This window comes from Schistocerca gregaria, chromosome 3 (assembly GCF_023897955.1).
Source record: "Schistocerca gregaria isolate iqSchGreg1 chromosome 3, iqSchGreg1.2, whole genome shotgun sequence".
Taxonomy (NCBI): Eukaryota; Metazoa; Arthropoda; class Insecta; order Orthoptera; family Acrididae; genus Schistocerca; species Schistocerca gregaria.
Window position 1 is genome coordinate 715,597,200 of NC_064922.1, and position 20,203 is coordinate 715,617,402.

The window sequence follows — 20,203 nt, forward strand, 5'->3', positions numbered from 1 at the left end:
ATGCCTTGTCCGAAAGAACACAGACACACACACACACACACACACACACACACACACACACACACACACACACTCACGCACCGTATAATGGTTTTTCATCTCTATAATGCTTTAGTGACAATTAAATGAACCTGTAACGAAACGTGCCGCTCGTCTTTGGATCTTCTGCACATCCTTTCTCTCTCCTGTCTCGTACGGATCCCATACTGACAGGCGACATTTACGTATTCGTCGACGGCGTGTCTTGTAATCCACTTTCTTTGTTGATGGACTTTCCTGGGGTTCTTCCAATAGTCCGCCATCTGCCCTAATGGCGGTTAATTTTACGTGGTCGTTCCATTTCATGTTGTTCCTACGCAAACTCCCAGGTACTTTATGAAAAAAAAAAAACTGCTTCCAGTGATTGTTCCACAGTCGTGTAATCATATAATAAAGGGTGTTTCTGTAAATGTACTGGCAATACGTAACAGTTATTTATGTTGAGGATCAGTTGCCTCTCCCTGCACCAAGCTGCGATCCTCTGCAGGCCTTCTTGCGTTTCACTCTGGCTATCTACTCTGTATACAACTGCGTCATCTGCGAAAAGCCTCATGGAACTTCCGACGTCATCTACTAGGTCATTTATATATTATATATTGTGAAAATGAATGGTCCTATAACAATCCCCAGAGGCAAGCCAGAAGTTACCTTTACGTCCGAAGACTTCTTTAAGTTCAGAACAACATGCTGTGATCTGGTTACTCTTCAATCCAATCACGCTGTTGATCTTATATACTGTACGCTCGTGTGTTTCACATTAGGTAGCAGTGCGTAACTGTATCGAATGCCTTCCGGAACACGATGTGAATGATAAAAAGTGCTCTTAACGCCTTTCTAAGAGACGGTCTACACTCCTTTCGATCTGATCAGGTATGCATTGAGAAGATGTGGCATGATCGACGGCAGTTCAGAGATATATACCACACAGATTAACACTTGATGGTATAGATCCCTCATGGTATACTAAACGGGTCAGATCGCTGTTGCAGAAGCAGCGAAAAAAGCATGCCAAATTTAAAAGATCGTAAAATCCACAAGATTGGAAAAACTTTTGCAGAAAATCGAAAAATTGAGGGTACTTCAATGCGAGATGCTTTTAATAATTTCCACAATGAAATTCTGTCTCGAACCCATGCAGAAAACCCAAGGAGATTCTGGTCATATACGAAGCACTCCAGTGGCAAGACGCAATCCATACCTTCACTGCGCGATAACAACGGTGAAGTCACTGATGACAGTGCCACTAAAGCAGAGTTATTGAACACGATTTTCCGAAAGTCCTTCACCAAAGGAGACGAAGTGAATATTCCTGAATTCCAATCAAGAACAACTGCCAAGATGAGAAACAAAGAAGTAAACATCCTCGGTGTAGCAAAGCTGCTTAAATTACTTTAAAAAGGCAACGCGTCCGGTCCAGATTGTATACCAGTCAAGTATCTTTCAAAGTATACAAATACAATAGCTTCATATTTAGCAGTTATATACAACCGCTCACTCACACAAAGATCCGTACCTAAAGACTGAAGAACTGCTCAAGTCTCACCAATACTCAAAAAAGGAAGTAGGAGTAATCCGCTGAATTAGAGACCCATATCACTAACATCGATATCCATTAGTGTTGTGTTACATATACTGTTTCCGAACATTATGCATTACCTCTAAGAAAACGATTTATTGACACATAGTCAGCACTGATTCAGAAAATATCGTTCTTGTGAAACACAACTAGCTCTCCATACTCATGAGGTAATGAGCACTATCGACAGGGGGTGTCAAATTGATTTCTTATTTTTAGATTTCCAGAAGCCTTTCGACACCGTTCCTGATAAGCGTCTCCTAACCAAACTGCGTCCCTATCGAATATTGGCTCGGTTGTGCGACTGGACTCGTGATTTCCAGTCAGGAAGATCACAATTCGCAGTAATAGACGGAAAGTCGTCGAGAAAAACAGAAGTAATATCCGGTGTTCCCCAAGGAAGTGTTATAGGCCCTCTATTGTTCCTGATCTACAGGATGTCCCAGCTATCTTGTCCACCCAAAATATCTCTGGAACAATAACAGCTATCGGAAAACGACTTTCACCGGTATCAATGTAGGGCTGGGGCCCATGAATGTACATATTTGGAAACATTCTAAAACGAAAGCATATGGGTTTTTAACACAAACTTATGTTTTTTTAAATGGACCTCCTATATCTTTTCTTCGCAATCCATAGCATGACAAAGCACATACACAATGGCGTTGATTGCATCGCAATATTCCAATTACATCCCGAGATATTAAGACGCGAAGTTGACGCTTGATACATCCGAAATGCGCTGCTTGCGCACGTCCTCAGGCTCAGGCGTGAACCCCATGCTGCCAGTAATCGCGATGTGATTGATATGCGTAATCACACTTCCATACTTATCATGAGTTTGCATGGGCCGCAAATCATAAGCAAGGCGAAGTGGTAACTGTGGCAGTAGTGGGAACTACGTTGGACACTTGACTTGGTAGAGCCAGGCCCTGCGCGACGGCACAATGGGTCATATAGTGCATTAGATAAGCCTTGTTTTGGGTGTGCAGGATAAATAAGACAACCTGACGGGTGTACACCGATAGGTACTGATTCATATTGTGTAAGTAGATACGTAAAACGTGCAAGAGGGAAACCATTATGTGATTATGAGAGTTGATGGCAGCAGACCGTATTATTCGTTTCGGACCTCTTGATAAGTATGGAGGTGTGATTACACATGTCAATCAAATCGCATGGAGTTCACGCCTGAGCCTCAGGACGTGCGCTAGCAGCGCATATCGTGTGTTTCAAGCGTCAACTTCGCATCTCAATATCTCGGGATGTAATGGGAATATTGCGATGCAATCAACTCCATTGTGTATGTGCTTTGTCATGCTATGGATTGCTGAAGAAAAAATATAGGAGGTCCATTAAAAAAAACATAAGTTTGTGTTAAAAAACACATATGCTTTCGTTTTAGAATGTTTCCAAATATGTGCATTCATGGGCCCCAGCCCTACATTGATACCGGTGAAAGTCGTTTTCCAATAGCTGTTATAGTTCCAGAGACATTTTGGGTGGACAAGATAGTTGGGACACCCTGTATATTAACGACATAGGAGACAATCTGAGTAGGCGTCTTGGATTGTTTGCAGATGAAGCTGTTTTTTACCGTGTTGTAAAGTCATCAGATAACCAAAACGAATTGCAAAATTATTTAGATAACATATCTGTATGGTGCAAAAGTGGCAATTGGCCCTGAATAAAGAAAAGTGTGAAGTTATTCATATGAATACTAAAAAAAATCCGCTGAGGTTTCTATTACGCGGTGAGTCACACACATCTGAAAACTGCAAATTCGACCGAAAACTTAGGGATTACAGTTACAAATAACCTAAATTGGAACGATCTTTTAGATAATGTTATGGTTAGAGCAAAGCAAAGACTGCGATTCGTGGGCAGAACAGTTAGAAGGTTTAACAGGTCTACTCGAGAGACTGCTTACACTACGCTCGTCAGCCCTATTCCGGAGTACTGCTGGGCGGTGTGGGATCCGCATCAGGTGGGTCTGGCGGATGACATCGAGAAAGTACAAGGAAGGGCAGCTTGTTTTGCATTATCACGAAACAGGGGGCAGAGTACCACAGACATGATACGTGGATTGGAGTGGCAATAATTAAAACAAAGGCGTTTTTCGTTCCTACGGGTTCCTTTCATGAAATTTAAATCACCAGTTTTCTCCTCCGAATGAGAAAATATTCTGTTGGCACCCACTTACACAGGAAGAAATGATCACCGCGATAAAATAAGGGAAATCATGGCTCGCAGAGAATAATTTAAGTGCTCGTTTTTCCCGCATGCCATTCGAGTATAGAACGGTGGAGAGAGAGCTTGATGGTGGTTCATTGAACCCTCTGTCAGGCACTATATTGTGAATATCAGAGTAACAACGTAGATGTAGATGTAGATTGTCAAGTTCGTCTAGACTGAAGTGACATCAATATTACATCGTTAGTGAACTCTCTTCTAGCTCTAACTGTTTCAATAAGATAGTAAATGACGTAATATATTGAAAATAAAACTTTAATTACCGTGTGAGGGTAGTTTGACAGCCGCTCTTACGATGCTATATACTTACATCGTTCATGTAGAAGGTTTGCCTCTCACCACAGACAGTGCCGTGGCCAACGTCCTTCAGTAAACGACCAAGAGCAGTAGGGTTCACATATAGTTGTCAGTTCAAACAGACAAGCAACACTGGGCGAAGTAACAGCATAAATCAATGTTGCACGTAAGACGAACATATACGTAAGCACAGCACGGCGAAATGTGGCGTTAATGGTGGGCTATGACAGAAGACGGCGGAGGCCTTTGCTAACAGCACGACATCGCCTGCAGGGCCTCACATGGACTCATGATCGTATCAGTTGGACCCAAGACTACTGGTAAACGGTTTCCTGGTCAGGTGAACCCCGATTTGAGTTGGTAAGGCCTGATGGTAGGGTTCAAGTGTAGCGCAGAGCCCACGTAGGCATGGACTCAGTCTGTCAATGAAAGGGGTGGTGGCTCTACACTGGTGTGGGCTGTGCTTACAAGAAGTGAACTGTGTCCTCTGTTCCAGCTGCACGGATCATTGGCCGAAAATGGTTATGTTCAGCTGCATGGAGACCATTTGCAGCCATTCATGGACTTCACGTTCCCCAAGAAGGATGTCATGTGAACGTGCCACAACTATACACAATTAGTTTAAAGAACATTCTGAATAAGTAGAAAGAATGATTTGGCCACCCGTATCATTAGACTTGAATCCTATCGAACATTCATGGGACATAACCAAGGTTTCAATTTTTGCACAACATCCAGCACCACCAACATTTTCGCAGTCGTGGACTGTTCTAGAGGCAGCATGACGCAACATTTCTGCAGGGGACTTCCAATGACTTGTTGAGTGCATGTCACCTCGATTTGCTGCACTTCCCGGTGCAAAATTAGGTCCGACACGATACTAGGAGGTATCGCATGACTTTTGTCACTTCAGTGTATTTTGTACGTGATACAAAAGTAGGAGTGATTTCATGAAGCAAAGATTCCAATGAACGAAGTGTATTAGGATAAGTTTTTTGTCGATTGGTGATGTCTTTCAGTAATTACTTAAGTGAAGTGTGTTAATGCAGAAGGAACAGGAATGACTCAGACTTGAGGGAACCGCTGATAATACAAAAGCAATACGTACGTGTAATTGTGCTCAAAACCAGGAATACAACCGTATCGCCATGTTTAGCCTTTGCACGTCGCGACAACGCACCTTCCGTCTCTGGACACTGCGCATTCAGTCCGACATAGTGGTACTCATTCCCGAAAGGACAATGATAGTTTTTTAAACATTAATAATCATTAATATTGACTTCTTGTAATGCGAAAGAGCCGGAAACCGTAATACTGGCACTGCATTTATACTGTACATGTTCGCAGCCACACTCCTGTTAGCTGTATCAGGGCAGAAACTGGTTCGCAAAGTCATTATTACTTCGGTTACCCACTGATGTATTTGGATATGTACAAACACAAAGCACCTCTCTCAGGTGACTTGGCAATAGCAATGCACTTTGCCGGGATCATCAACATACTCACCTGAGCACGTGACTTTGGGTGCACGTCTTAAGGGTTTTCTGTTCTAGTTCGAACTTATCTCGGACTTGTTTCCTGTCTCCACTGTGAACTGCCCAGTCCCTTCCTTAGTGTCCAGAATGTTATGAAGCAAACTTTGGCTTCATTGTCTGACATAATTTGTCCGTGCTATCTTCAGAGTCACCCCTTGGGGAACGTGTGTAAAGTTTGCTCGTAAGATTACGTCACAAGACCCCCTGCACCATCTAACTGAGCAATGATCAATATGGTGCAACTGCTCTGTTCAGTAACGGTCTCATTACAGAAAATCGGCCACTTGCCAGAATGTGCAGAAACATGCCGATGCATGCTCTTGTGCTTAGCCAGCTGTAACGAGACTTGTGTCTGTTTAATTTTAATTATTTGATCGGACATGAAATGTATTGTTCGAGTACTCTAAGTCGAATTTTCATGTAAGACAACACTTATTTCAGTGTAGTTATATAACAGAGTGCTGTGACGTGCAATATGATGCCATAAGGGAGCAAAATACAAGCTGTACAGCATTTTAGTTCGAATTGCGGTATGGTTGTAGTAGATTACACATGTTTTTCTTCTATCGACTTAGTAATGTCCTGAATATCTCATTGAATATGTTTCATTACATTCCCTTTCATTGGAAGTAATGTCACTCAACGATATGTCAAAGAGAATTCTGTGATACGTTCCATGTTAACAGAAGTATTTCATAACACAATGAGTAACAAATAAATAGAAGACGTAATTTGATACTTATTCAAATATTTAGTGATCGCTGCCACTAAAATTTTCATTGTTTTCTTTTTCAGTTATTTACGGATGCCTTCTTTGTCTGGAACACAGATGAAGCTATTAGGAATTACAAAGACACAGCTCCAGTCTATTATTACTTATTTTCATATAAAGGGAACCTGCGGATGCATCATGTGTATGGAATGAAAGAAGATTTAGGTAAGAAGATAAAGCACATCCTTTAACTGTTGAAGAAAAATAACAAGTGATGTGTCTTATGTTTAATTAATCTATTCTTTATACTAATGATCGTGAAGGTACTTGTTTAGAAGAACTTAAATTAATGTGGAAAATGCATTTAATATCAAATGTACTTAATTTAAAATGAATTCAGTTTCTTTTCTGTATAGATTCACATTACGAGGGAAATGACAATTTTAGTTGCTTTCCAAAGTGTCAGGATTCGTGCACCAAACAGGCAGGAATGCAGATATAGTACACCGAAATTTTTCTTATTTTCCAATAATGTATGTTATTATTATAAGTTTTGAAGTATGCACAGCAAAAAAATCAATTAGCACAGTAAAATTAGGCTTACATTAGTTTATGAGGAAGGCTCAGATCCGACTTCAAATACGTAGGTTGTTAAGACACTTCACGCTACAGAAAAGACGTTTCTTAGGAACACAGCGTAAATAGACGACGGAATTTTGTTTCTATTGAGTGCTGCGCCTCCCTTTGACAGATTTGTCGATGAATTAGTGTTGTCTGAGAGAAATATGTCTTCAAATATCGCGACAGTCAAGGGTTCAGTGAATTCGAAAGTAAAATTCTATGTACCGACTTGACAAAAAATCCTGGCCGGCCGCGGTGGTCTCGCGGTTCTAGGCGCGCAGTCCGGAACCGTGCGACTGCTACGGTCGCAGGTTCGAATCCTGCCTCGGGCATGGATATGTGTGATGTCCTTAGGTTCGTTAGGTTTAAGTAGTTCTAAGTTCTAGGGGACTACTGACCACCGCAGTTGAGTCCCATAGTGCTCAGAGCCATTTGAACCATTTGAACAAAAAATCCTAGGAAGTTCTGGTCTTACGTTAAATCAGTAAGTGGATCGAAACAGCATATCCACGCACTCTGGGATGATAATGGCATTGAGACAGAGGATGACACGCGTAAAGCTGAAATACTAAACACCTTTTTCCATAGCTGTTTCACAGAGGAAGACCGCACTGTAGTTCCTTCTCTAAATCCTCGCACGAACGAAAACATGACTGACATCGAAATAAGTGTCCAAGGAATAGAAAAGCAACTGAAATCGCTCAACAGAGGAAAGTCCACTGGACCTGACGGGATACCAATTCGATTCTACACAGAGTACGCGAAAGAACTTGCCCCCTTCTAACAGCCGTGTACCCCAAGTCTCTAGAGGAACGGAAGGTTCCAAATGATTGGAAAAGAGCACACGCAGTCCCAGTTTTCAAGAAGCGTCGTCGAGCAGATGCGCGAAACTGTAGGACTAACTCTCTGACATCTATCTGTTGTAGAATTTTAGAACATGTTTTTTGCTCGTGTATCATGTCGTTTCTGGAAACACAGAATCTACTCTGTAGGAATCAACATGGATTCCGGAAACAGCGATCGTGTGAGACCCAACTCGCTTCATGTGTTCTTGAGACCCAGAAAATATTAGATACAGGCTCCCTGGTAGATGCCATTTTCCTTGACTTCCGCATGGCGTTCGATACAGTTCTGCACTGTCGCTTGATAAACAAAATAAGAGCCTACGGAAAATCAGACCAGCTGCATGGCTGGATTGAAGAGTTTTCAGCAAACAGAACACAGCATGTTGTTCTCAATGGAGATACGTCTACAGACGTTAAAGTAACCTCTGGCGTGCCAGAGGGGAGTGTTATGGGACCATTGCTTTTCACAATATATATAAATGACCTAGTAGATAGTGTCGGAAATTCCATGCGGATTTTCGCGGATGATTCTGTAGTATACAGAGAAGTTGCAGCATTAGAAGATTGCACCGAAATGCAGGAAGATCTGCAACCGATAGGCACTTGGTGCAGGGAGTGGAAACTGACGCTTAACATAGACAAATGTAATGTATTGCGAATACGTAGAAAAAAGGATCCTTTATGGTGTGATTATGTGATAGCGGAACAAACACTGGTAGCAGTTACTTCTGTAAAATATCTGGGAGTATGCGTACGGAACGATTTGAAGTGGAATGATGATATAAAATTAATCGTTGATAAGGCGGGTGCCAGGCTGAGATTCATTGGAAGACTCCTTAGAAAATGTAGTCCATCAACAAAGGAGGCGGGTTACAAAACACTCGTTCGACATATACTTGAGTATTGCTCATTAGTGTGGGATCCGTACCAGGTCGGGTGGACAGAGGAGATAGAGAAGGTCCAAAGAAGAGCGGCGTGTTTCGTCACGGGGTTATTTGGTAAGCGTGATAGCGTTACAGAGATGTTTAGCAAACTCAAGTGGCAGACTCTGCAAGAGAGGCGCTCTGCATCGCGGTGTAGCTTGCTGTCCAGGTTTCGAGAGGGTGCGTTTCTGGATGAGGTACCGAATATATTACTTCCCCCTATTTATACCTCCCGAGGAGATCACGAATGTAAAGTTAGAGAGATTCGAGCGTGCACGGAGGCTTTCCGGCAGTCGTTCTTCCTGCGAACCATACGCGACTGGAACAGGAAAGGGAGGTAATGGCAGTGGCACGTAAAGTTGCCTCCGCCACACACCGTTGGGTGGCTTGCGTAGTTTAAATGTAGATGTAGAACAGCCAGTATACACTAGATGTTCGTAGATTGTTCCCTGATCACTTGTAACATCAATTGTTGGAATTTTTCCCTTTTGGTTAATTTAAAGTTTCTAACGCTACAACAACCGTAGACCAACTACTAGAATATTTTTATACAAAACTTAAATTCAGTCTTCACTAATTGCCTGCACAGTACAGAAATGTAAAACACAACACATTTCATGAACACATACAACGTTCTCCTATGGTATAATGGTGCAGACACTATTAGTGTTTTCTGCATCATATCTATACGCATAGGATATCTAAAGTGTTTTCGACCAGTTATCCTCTTAACCAGTATGCGCTACATAAAAGGGTAACATTGCTGTTTACGAACCTTAGTCAAGACTTCAGATAGTATCAGTGTTGATGCGGAATATGTATTTATAAAGATATAGGAGTATAGGATGTTAAGTACAGGATATTACAATCACGAAATTATCTTTTAAAGCTTAAAATATTTTTTAGAGACAAAACAGAATAAGACGCCAAGCACATACTGTTGTTGTCAAAAACCTGAAGCCACTGCTTTTTTAGTACTCGAGAAACAAATACAATTTAAAATTTCCCGTCTCCTCTGCCTTCAGTATATTGTCCCTCTAGGCGAAACTCTGATACTGTACATTTGTATCAGTGAAGTAGTTATCGATTATGTAAAACATACAGGGTGTTACAAAAAGGTGCGGCCAAACTTTCAGGAAGCATTCCTCACACACAAATAAAGAAAATATGTTATTTGGACATGTGTCCGGAAACGCTTACTTTCGATGTAAGAGCTCATTTTATTACTTCTCTTCAAATCACATTAATCATGGAATGGAAACACACAGAACAGAACGTACCAGAGTGACTTCAAACACTTTGTTACAGGAAATGTTCAAAATGTCCTCCGTTAGCGAGGATACCTCCACCCACCCTCCGTCGCATGGAATCCCTGATGCGCTGATGCATCCCTGGAGAATGGCGTATTGTGTCACAGCCGTCCACAATACGAGTACGAAGAGTTTCTACATTTGGTACCGGAGTTGCGTAGACAAGAGCTTTCAAATGCCCTCAGAAATGAAAGTCAAGAGGGTTGAGGTCAAGAGAGCGTGGAGGCCATGGAATTGGTCCGCCTCTACCAATCCATCGGTCACCGAATCTGTTGAGAAGCTTACGAACACTTCGACTGAAGGAGCTCCATCGTGCATGAACCACATGTTGTGTCGTACTTGTAAAGGCAAATGTTCTAGCAGCACAGGTAGAGTATCCCGTATGAAATCATGGCGGTGAATCGAGGAAGTACAGTACATACTGACGAAACTAAAATGAGCTCTAACATGGAAATTAAGCGTTTCCGGACACATGTCCACATAACATCTTTTCTTTATTTGTGTGTGCGCAATGTTTCCTGGAAGTTTGGCCGTACCTTATTGTAACACCCCGTATATGAATGAAAGTGATACCGTAAAAGGGATAAGCCCCCCCCCCCGTAAATGAGTAACATTCATAGTTAGAGGAATATTCATTGAAACCAGACATTTTGCATTGTAATTGGTTAAACGCAGCGTATGCACAGACAGTAATAACCTCTTTGGTGACAGACAACTGGTTTTGAGTAGACGGAACTCATTGCAGGAACAGACAAGACCGCAGTTGCTCTGTGAGGCATGATCAGTGGTGGTGGCAGACCGCAGGGCCTAGTGGAAGCACAGCTGACAATAAAGAAGGCTTTTATTCAATCAGGGTACACGCCTAGACATGACTCTGTGAGGCAGGACACGTCTCATTCTGTTGTCCTTGGCTAGCAGTCACGTACAGGCGGCGGCTTCCCTCCTGGTGAGAGGATGCTGCCTAGGATGCCCGCAATGCTGATGGCATATCCGTGAGGGTTTCAGTGGCCTCTGTAGGCCGCGGTCGTGACGTCGTAGTGGCAAACTACTGCTTCTTCAGCGACAGTGACCACTCGTGTTGGCATCCCCATATGTAATCACTTCGATATAGCCTACACTCGTTTCTGCTACCTCAGACTCCACAATTCCGCTGGATATCTGAGACAGTACTTCTACATTACTTATCTACACTCATTTCTGCTACCTCAGACTCCACAATTCCGCTGGATATTTGAGACAGTACTTCTACATTACTTATTCTAACTTAACACCAACATTATCCTGCGCCTTACGTAAAGTCTAAGGAACGTGTAATTCGTCACCATCTACAACTAATTTAATTTTCCCAGGATCGAAAAGTTCGAATACATTAAAGGCAGGGGACCGCTCTGAAGGAACAGGCAAACTACCCACAAGCTTGTTCCTCTCTCTTTCGGTTCCCTTTTTCTCCTCCTCTCTGCTCCCTTCCTTTTCCGTCTTTTCTTCCTCTCCATTGTCAACATATTCCTCATATCCCGAGGGCTTTTTTTTTTCGTACTGTCCTACATCTTCTCCCTATACTCGGGAGTTTTGTATTAAGCTATTTCCTTCACCTCATCAACTGTTTCGAATCTCTTAGACTGCAGCCCGCATCTCGTGGTCGTACGGTAGCGTTCTCGCTTACCACGCCCGGGTTCCCGGGTTCGATTCCCGGCGGGGTCAGGGATTTTCTCTGCCTCGTGATGGCTGTGTGTTGTGTGACGTCCTTAGGTTAGTTAGGTTTAAGTAGTTCTAAGTTCTAGGGGACTGATGACCATAGATGTTAAGTCCAATAGTGCTCAGAGCCATTTGAACCATTTGAACCTTAGACTGCTCTACCATCTTCGCTGACAACTTATCCACTTCGCCTCACAAAATTCTCAATACCTCAATACCTGTATCAGCCGCTTGTGGCATCGATAATTTTGCTCAATTGGTCTAAACACGACATGATTATCTGTTATCAGTTACACAATTATAAATAACACTATCCTAACGTATGACTATCTTCAGTGCTTAGATACTGAACCCTATTCCTTGCTCAGCGTGGAACACAATCAAACCATGAGAACACTCAACCATAACACTATAATAGTGCTTCAGTCACTTAACTACTCTCCCTGAGTGGTTGCTCGACTGCGCAGGTACAGCCGCGGGGTGTATATTTGCTTTCGATTTTGGAGGAACTTCATGAGAAGGTTTTCGGATCTTGTTATGTTGAACGATTATGATATCAATCTCAGCTTGAGAAACAATACAAGCAGCCTGTAATCATTAGTACATGACCAGATCCCTTCATCAAGGCTAACCATATTACTGGAATATGCCTGATAAAACACGTCAGGATATTTAGAGGATCATCCGTGACCATTTGAAATCCTACTGAATTTGGTTTTATAGTGCCTTCTCCATCGTATATATTACGAGAAAAAAGTCATTCATTTTGTGTGCTAAACATTAAAAAACATTATGTTCTGAGCATTTCCTTTCCGATTATTATTAGTGTACGTATTTTCTATCATAGTAACGAGTTGCGTATTATTTTCAGTTAATAAAATACAAGTATGTGAGCCGGCCGGAGTGGCCGTGCGGTTCTAGGCGCTACAGTCTGGACCGAGCGAGCGCTACGGTCGCAGGTTTGAATCCTGCCTCGGGCATGGATGTGTGTGATGTCCTTAGGTTAGTTAGGTTTAATTAGTTCTAAGCCCTAGGCGACTGATGACCTCAGAAGTTAAGTCGCATAGTGCTCAGAGCCATTTGAACCATTTGAACCAAGTATGTGAAACGGTAAACAAAAGAAATTCATGAATTCAGAAGGTAAAATGACGATTTAAAGCGTAAAACAATTATATGTAAAACAAATAATTAGAACTGTAATGAACGTTTAGACACCTCAATTAGCTGTGTAGGAAATGCTCTGACACCACATTCCGTACAGCCTGATTTTTATAAATCGTATTCCTGAAAAAAAAAAAGTTTTGATACGCTTGGATGTAAGTGGTTTTTTTAAATTTATATAGTAAAAAAAATTTTTTTCAAAATTAGTTAACGGTGGTGAGGTATTTTGCAAAATTTGAAATTAATACCAAACGTTAATTACATATCGACCTTCATATGAAAAACTTTTTTTACGTTACATCATCTCGAAAATATTCCCTCAAACCAAAATGCCAAATTACATTTCGGGATGGGTTTCACACCTTAAAAGTGAGAATGGGCCCAAAGAAATAAATGATTCAAATGGCTCTGGGCACTATGGGACTTAACTTCTAAGGTCATTAGTCCCCTAGAACTTAGAACAACTTAAACCTAACTAACCTAAGGACATCACACACGTCCATGCCGAAGGCAGGATTCGAACCTGCGACCGTAGCGGTCGCGCGGTTCCGGACTATAGTGCTTAGAACCGCTCGGCCACCCCGGCCGGCCCAAAGAAATAAATGCGTAGTGCACTATTTTGCTCCCTTAACACATCCGCAAAGTTTCACCAAGATCGTTTATTGACACTTGGGAATGTTTCCTTCTAAGTCCTTGCAGGAACTCAGTCGCAGCCCGATCTCGAACCAACGGCTTCTGCTGCCGATGCCCATTCGTCTCACTGCCACGCGTGTCACTTACGTCGTGAAGGTGCTGCTGTACTCCAGCGACGTGAGTGCTCCTGCCGCAAAATCTAGACATACTTACATCGCTCCAGGGCGCATTTGCTTCACTGAAACAGACCCCTAGTCAAATTACCCAACACCAGACGCTTGTTATGGTGTGGTGACAGAGACATGTTTATTCTGACGCACATGGCGTCACACTGCAGCTGCTGGCTGCGGCTCCTAATACAATTCTTCACGGCAGCGCTCTCACTTCTTGTTATTACTTTTGCAAAATATTGGTTAGTGACGCTACAAGACTGTAGGAAATTTGCGGACAGCACGTGGTTAGCTACGAAACATGTCTTGCACCTTTTGTTAGCATTGTCGAATAACTCGGGGACGATTCGGTTACAGCAGCGGTGCCTACTTCTATACACCGTATCATAAATAAAACACGAAGAAAATGAGACAGTACGGTACCACACCCACAGAGATTAAAATCATTACTATGTAGCCTACTTGCATAAGTAACGTGATGTGCAGGAATCGGAAATCGTTATCCGCAGTTCCCATCACATATGCCACCTACTTTACCGTGGAATTTTACAATATGTTACAGGTATCTGTCATGCAGAAGACTTGTTATACTTATTCTCAAACAACACATATCTTCCAATAATTGGCGAGAGGCCCGAGAACGACATGCAGATGGTTAAAGTCATGACTAAACTGTGGACGGACTTCGCAAGAACTGGGTAAGTACTCACAAGTCCTCTTTTACTGTTTCGCGCCATCTTCCACATTTTACCACTGATTTTGAAAGTTCACTCTCCCCTTGTCCATACTGGAGCTTTTGATAACACTTTTGTCAAATCAAGCGTACTGAACACCATTCTGCAGTAGCTGTTATAACCGATAACATCAAATGTCAAGTTACAGATTGCCAAATATCGGCCGTATTAGTAGCAATTCGAAGATAATGTTGTTGTTGTTGTTGTTGTTGTTGTTATGGTCTACAGTCCTCAGACTGGTTTGATGCAGCTCTCCATGCTACTGTATCCTGAGCAAGCTTCTTCATCTCCCAGTACCTACTGCAACCTACATCCTTCTTAATCTGCTTAGTGTATCCATCTCTTGGTCTCCCTCTACGATTTTTACCCTCCACGCTGCTCTCCAATGCTAAATTTGTGATCCCTTGATGCCTCAGAACAAGTCCTACCAACTGGTCCTTTCTTCTTGTCAAGTTGTGCCACAAAATCCTCTTCTCCCAAATTCTATTCAATACCTCCTCATTAGTTATGTGATCTACCCATCCAATCTTCAGCATTCTTCTGTAGCACCACATTTCGAAAGCTTCTATTCTCTTCTTGTCCAAACTATTTATTGTTCATTTTTCACTTCCATACATGGCTACACTCCATACATATACTTTCAGAAACGACTTCCTGACACTAAAATCTATACTCGATGTTAACAAATTTGTCTTCTTCAGAAACGTTTTCCTTGCAATTGACTGTCTACATTTTATATCTTCTCTACTTAGACCATCATCAGTTATTTTGCTCCCCAAGTAGTAAAACTCCTTTATTACTTTAAGTGTCTCATTTCCTAATCTAATTCCCTCAGTATCATCCGACTTAATTCGACTACATTCCATTATCTTCGTTTTGCTTTTGTTGATGTTCATCTTATATCCTCCTTTCAAGACACTGTCTATTCCGTTCAACTGCTCTTCCAAGTCCTTTGCTGTCTCTGACAGAATTACATTGTCATCGGCAAACCTCAAAGTTTTTGTTTCGTCTCCGTGGATTTTAATACCTACTCCGAACCTTTCTTTTGTTTCCTTTACTCCTTGCTCAATATACAGATTGAATAACATCTGGGAGAGGCTACAACCCTGTCTCACTCCCTTCCGAACCACTGCTTCCCTTTCATGCCCCTAGACTCTTGTAACTGCTATCTGGTTTCTGTACAAATTGTAAATGTCGTTTCGCTCCCTGCCACCATTAGAGTTTGAAAGAAAGTATTCCAGTAAACATTGTCAAAAGCTTTCTCTAATTCTACAAATGCTAGAAACGTAGGTTTGCGTTTCCTTAATCTTTCTTCTAAGGTAAGTCGTGAGGTCATTGCCTCAAGTGTTCTAATATTTCTACTGAAACCAAACTGATCTTCCCCATGGTCGGCTTCTCCCAGTTTTTCCATTCGTCTGTAAAGAATTCGTGTTAGTATTATGAAGATGTGACTTATTAAACTGATAGTTCGGTAATTTTCACATCTGTCAACACCTGCTTTCTTTGGGATTGGAATTATTATATTCTTCTTGAAGTCTGAGGGTATTTCGCCTGTCTCATACATCTTGCTCACCAGATGGTAGAGTTTTGTCAGGACTGGCCCTCACAAGGCCGTCAGTAGTTCTAATGGAATGTTGTCTACTCCGGGGGCCTTGTTTCGACTCAGAACTTTCCGTGCTCTGTCAAACTCTTCACGCAGTATCGTATCTCCCATTTCATCTTCCTCTACATCCTCTTGCATTTCCATAATATTGTCCTCAAGTACATGGCCCTTGTATAAACCCTATATGTACTCCTTCCACCTTTCTGCTTCCCCTTCTTTGCTTAGAACTGGGTTTCCATCTGAGCCCTTGATATTCATACAATTGGTTCTCTTCTTTCCAAAGGTCTCTTTAATTTTCCTTTAGGCAGTATCTATCTTATTCCTAGTGAGATAAGCCTCTACATCCTTACATTTGTCCTCTAGCCATCCCTGCTTAGCCATTTTGCACTTCCTGCTATGTCATTTTTGAGACGTTTGCATTTCTTTTCGCCTGCTTCATTTACTGCATTTTTATATTTTCTCCTTTCATCAATTAAGTTCAATATTTCTTCTGTTACCCAAGGATTTCTACTAGCCCTCTTCTTATTACCTACTTTATCCTCTGCTGCCGTCACTACGTCATGCCTCAGAGCTACCCATTCTTCTTCTACTGTATTTGTTCCCCCATTCCTGTCAATTGTTCCCTTATACTCTCCCTGAAACTCTGTACAGTTTATCCAGGTCTCAACTCCTTAAATTCCCACCTTTTTGTAGTTTCTTCAGTTTGAATCTACAGGTCATAACCAATAGATTGTGGTGAGAGTCCACATCTGCCCCTGGAAATGTCTTACAATTTAAAACCTGGTTCCTAAATGTCTGTCTTACCATTATATAATCTATCTGACACCTTCTAGTATTTCCAGGATTCTTCCATGTATACAACCTTCTTTTATGATTCTTGATCCATGTGTTAGCTATGATTAAGTAATGCTCTGTGAAAAATTCTACCAGACGGCTTCCTCTTTCATTTCCTACCCCCAATCCATATTCACCAACTACGTGTCCTTCTCTCCCTTTTCCTACTCTCGAATTCCAGTCACCCATGACTATTAGATTTTCGTCTCCTTTCACTATTTGAACAATTTCTTTTATCTCATCATACATTTCATCAATTTCTTCATCATCTGCAGAGCTAGTTGGCATATAAATTTGTGCAACTGTAGTAGGTGTGGGCTTCGTGTCTATCTTGCCCACAATAATGCGTTCACTATGCTGTTTGTAGTAGCTTACCCGCACTCCTACTTTTTTTTATTCACTATCAAACCTACTCTTGCATTATCCCTGTTTGATTTTGTATTTATAACCCTGTATTCACTTGACCAAAAGTCTTGTTCCTCCTGCCACCGACCTTCACTAATTCCCACTATATCTAACTTTAACCTATCCCTTTTTAAATTTTCTATCCTACCTGCCCAATTAAGGGATCTGACATTCCACGCTCTGATCCGTAGAACGCCAGTTTTCTTTCTCCTGATAACGACCTCCTCCTGAGTAGTCCCCGCCCGGAGATCCGAATGGGGGACTATTTTACCTCCGCAATATTTTACCAGAGAGGACGTCATCATCATTTACCCATACAGTAAAGCTGCATGCCCTCAGGAAAAATTACGGCTGTAGTTTCCCCTTGCTTTCAGCCGTTCTCAGTACCAGCACAGCAAGGCCGTTTTGGTTAGTGTTGCAAGGCCAGATAAGTCAATCATCGAGACTGTTGCCCCTGCAACTACTGAAAATGCTGCTGCCCCTCTTCAGGAACCACACGTTTATCTGGCCTCTCAACAGATACCCCTCCGTTGTGGTTGCACCTACGGTACGGCCATCTGTATCGCTGAGGCACGCAAGCCTCCCCACCAACGGTTCATGGGGAGGGGGGGTCGAAGATTATATGGCACCAAAATGTATGAGCCCTTATTTAACATTTACAAAATAGCTTATTTACAAGAACCACAAGACACAAGTTACGTAAATTTTAAATTTTTAAGGCAATAAAGTCACGCCCCTGAAACTATTCTTACCAACAAACTTTGTTAGAAAACTAAGTGACAGAACAACAACTATTGAACAGAAAGTTAACAGCACTCCACAGTCACTAAGAACTTTATCTAGATCTACATATACATCTTAATCAACATCAGCATTGCTACTCTGCAAAGCACACTTAAGTGCATGGCTAGGGATTCGCTGCTCAACATGATCAATAATTCTCTTTTACTACACTCTCGAACAGCGCGAGGAAAATACGAACACCTATATCTTTTCGCGCGACCTCTCTTATTTTAGTATGATGAACTTCTCTTGCTACGTAGGGTGATCGAAATTTCGAGCAAAAATCCCGCCGCAATCGGAAACGCCTTTGTTTTAATATTGGCAACCTCAAATCATGTATCATTTCTGTGACACTCTCTCCTTATTTCTCGATAATGCAAAACGCGCTGCCCTTCTTCGAGTTTTTCGATGGGCTCTGTTAATCCCATCTGGGAAAGCTCCTACATCGCGCAGCAGTACTCCAAAAGTGTTCTGCCAATAAAATGCAGTTTCTGATTCGGCTTCCTCACACCATTTTCTATGTTGTATTTCCAGTTCAAGTTGTTCGCATTTGTAATTCCTAGGTATTTAACTGAATTTATATCCTTATTATTTGATTGATTTATTGTGTAACCGAAGATTAAGGGATTCTTTTTAACAGTCATGTGGATGACTTCACACTTTTCATTATTTAGCATTAATTTCCAATTTGCGCACTATTCAGATATCCTTTCTAAATCGTTTTGCGATTATTTTTGATTTTTTGATGACTTTCTTTAGACGATAGACATCAACACGATCTGCAAACAATCTAAGACGGCTGCTCAGATTGCCTCCTAAATCGTTTATAAAGATAACGAACAGCAAAGGCCCTATAACACTGCTTTGGGGAACGCCAGAAATCCCTGCTGTTTTACTCGATGACTTTCCGTTGCTTACTACTAACTGTGACCTCTCTGAAAGGAAATCACGAACAGAGACGATATTCCATAAGCGCGCATTTTTATTACAGGACGCATGTGAGGTACAGTTTCAAAACCCTTCTGGAAATGTAGAAATACGGAATAAATTTGAAATTCCTTGTTAATAGCACTCAACTCTTCGTTTGAGTGGAAAGCTTCCCACAAGAACGGTGTTTTCTAAATCTGTGTTGAGTATGTGCAAACAGGCCGTTCTGTTAGAGGTGTTTTGTAATGTGCGAAATCCTGCTGCATATCGACGTAATTGATACAGCTTTCCAATCTTTGGATACGGATCTTGCGTCGAGGGAGCAGTTGTATACGATTATTAAGTATGGCGCTATCACATCATCATACTGTGAAAAGAACCTAATCGGCAAACGGTCAGAACCGGGAGACTTGCTTTTATTAAGGGAATTGAGATGCTTCAGTATTCCGAGGACATCTAGTTATAAGTTACTGTTGTTGGGAGCTCTTCTTGATTTGAATCCTGGAATATTCACTTCGTCTTTTTTGGTGATGGAAATTCGGAAGGTTGTGTCTAGTAACGCTGTTTTAGCAGCACTGTTAGCGATAGTACTTCCATTGTTATTGCACAGAGAAGGCATTGATTGAGTCTTGCCGCTAGCGAACTTTACATACAGACAGAATCTCTTTAGGTTTTCTGACAGGGTTCGTGACAAAGTCTGGTTGTGGAAACAGTTAAAAGCATCTCGCACTGAAGTCTGCAGTTAAGTATCGACCTTCTGTAACAGATCAGAAAACTAGGGATTTTGCGTTCGTTTAAATTTGGCATGCTTTTTTCGTTGTTTCTTCAGCAGTGTTCTCACCAGTTTTGTGTAGCATGGGGAATGAGCTCCGTTGTTTGTGAATTTGTTTGATCTAAATCTCTAAATTGCTGTCAACACTGGTGTCCAAAATTAAAGCGACAAGCCGCTATTTCCCCGTACTGTACTGTCAACAGATGTCCGCACGATCGTATTCTGCATGTAAGATGGCGCTTCGCTGAACGGAAAACCACGTCAACGGTGGCGTCAGGGCACCTATCAAACAGAGCAGTGTTTGCCGGGTAGCCCCACATCCACAATCGCTATCCCGTGCACACTGTTACCGAAGGTGCAGTATGGCACAGAGAA

General features: G+C 41.8%; 1 protein-coding gene across 5 annotated transcripts in view; it reads left to right on the plus strand.

Annotated features, from left to right (window-relative positions):
* The window catches only part of LOC126355184 (venom carboxylesterase-6-like), a 345,553-nt gene that overhangs the window by 312,844 nt on the left and 12,506 nt on the right, over positions 1-20,203 (plus strand). For 2 of the 5 annotated variants that reach the window (XM_050005401.1, XM_050005400.1), the window contains exons 8-9: positions 6,496-6,637; positions 14,333-14,468. The exons of 2 other annotated variants lie outside the window; for them this stretch is intronic. In XM_050005401.1, coding sequence (XP_049861358.1) covers positions 6,496-6,637; positions 14,333-14,468 — 278 coding nt within the window. The remainder of the gene's footprint in view (positions 1-6,495; positions 6,638-14,332; positions 14,469-20,203) is intronic. One more of the 5 variants, XM_050005402.1, reaches the window with a different exon arrangement.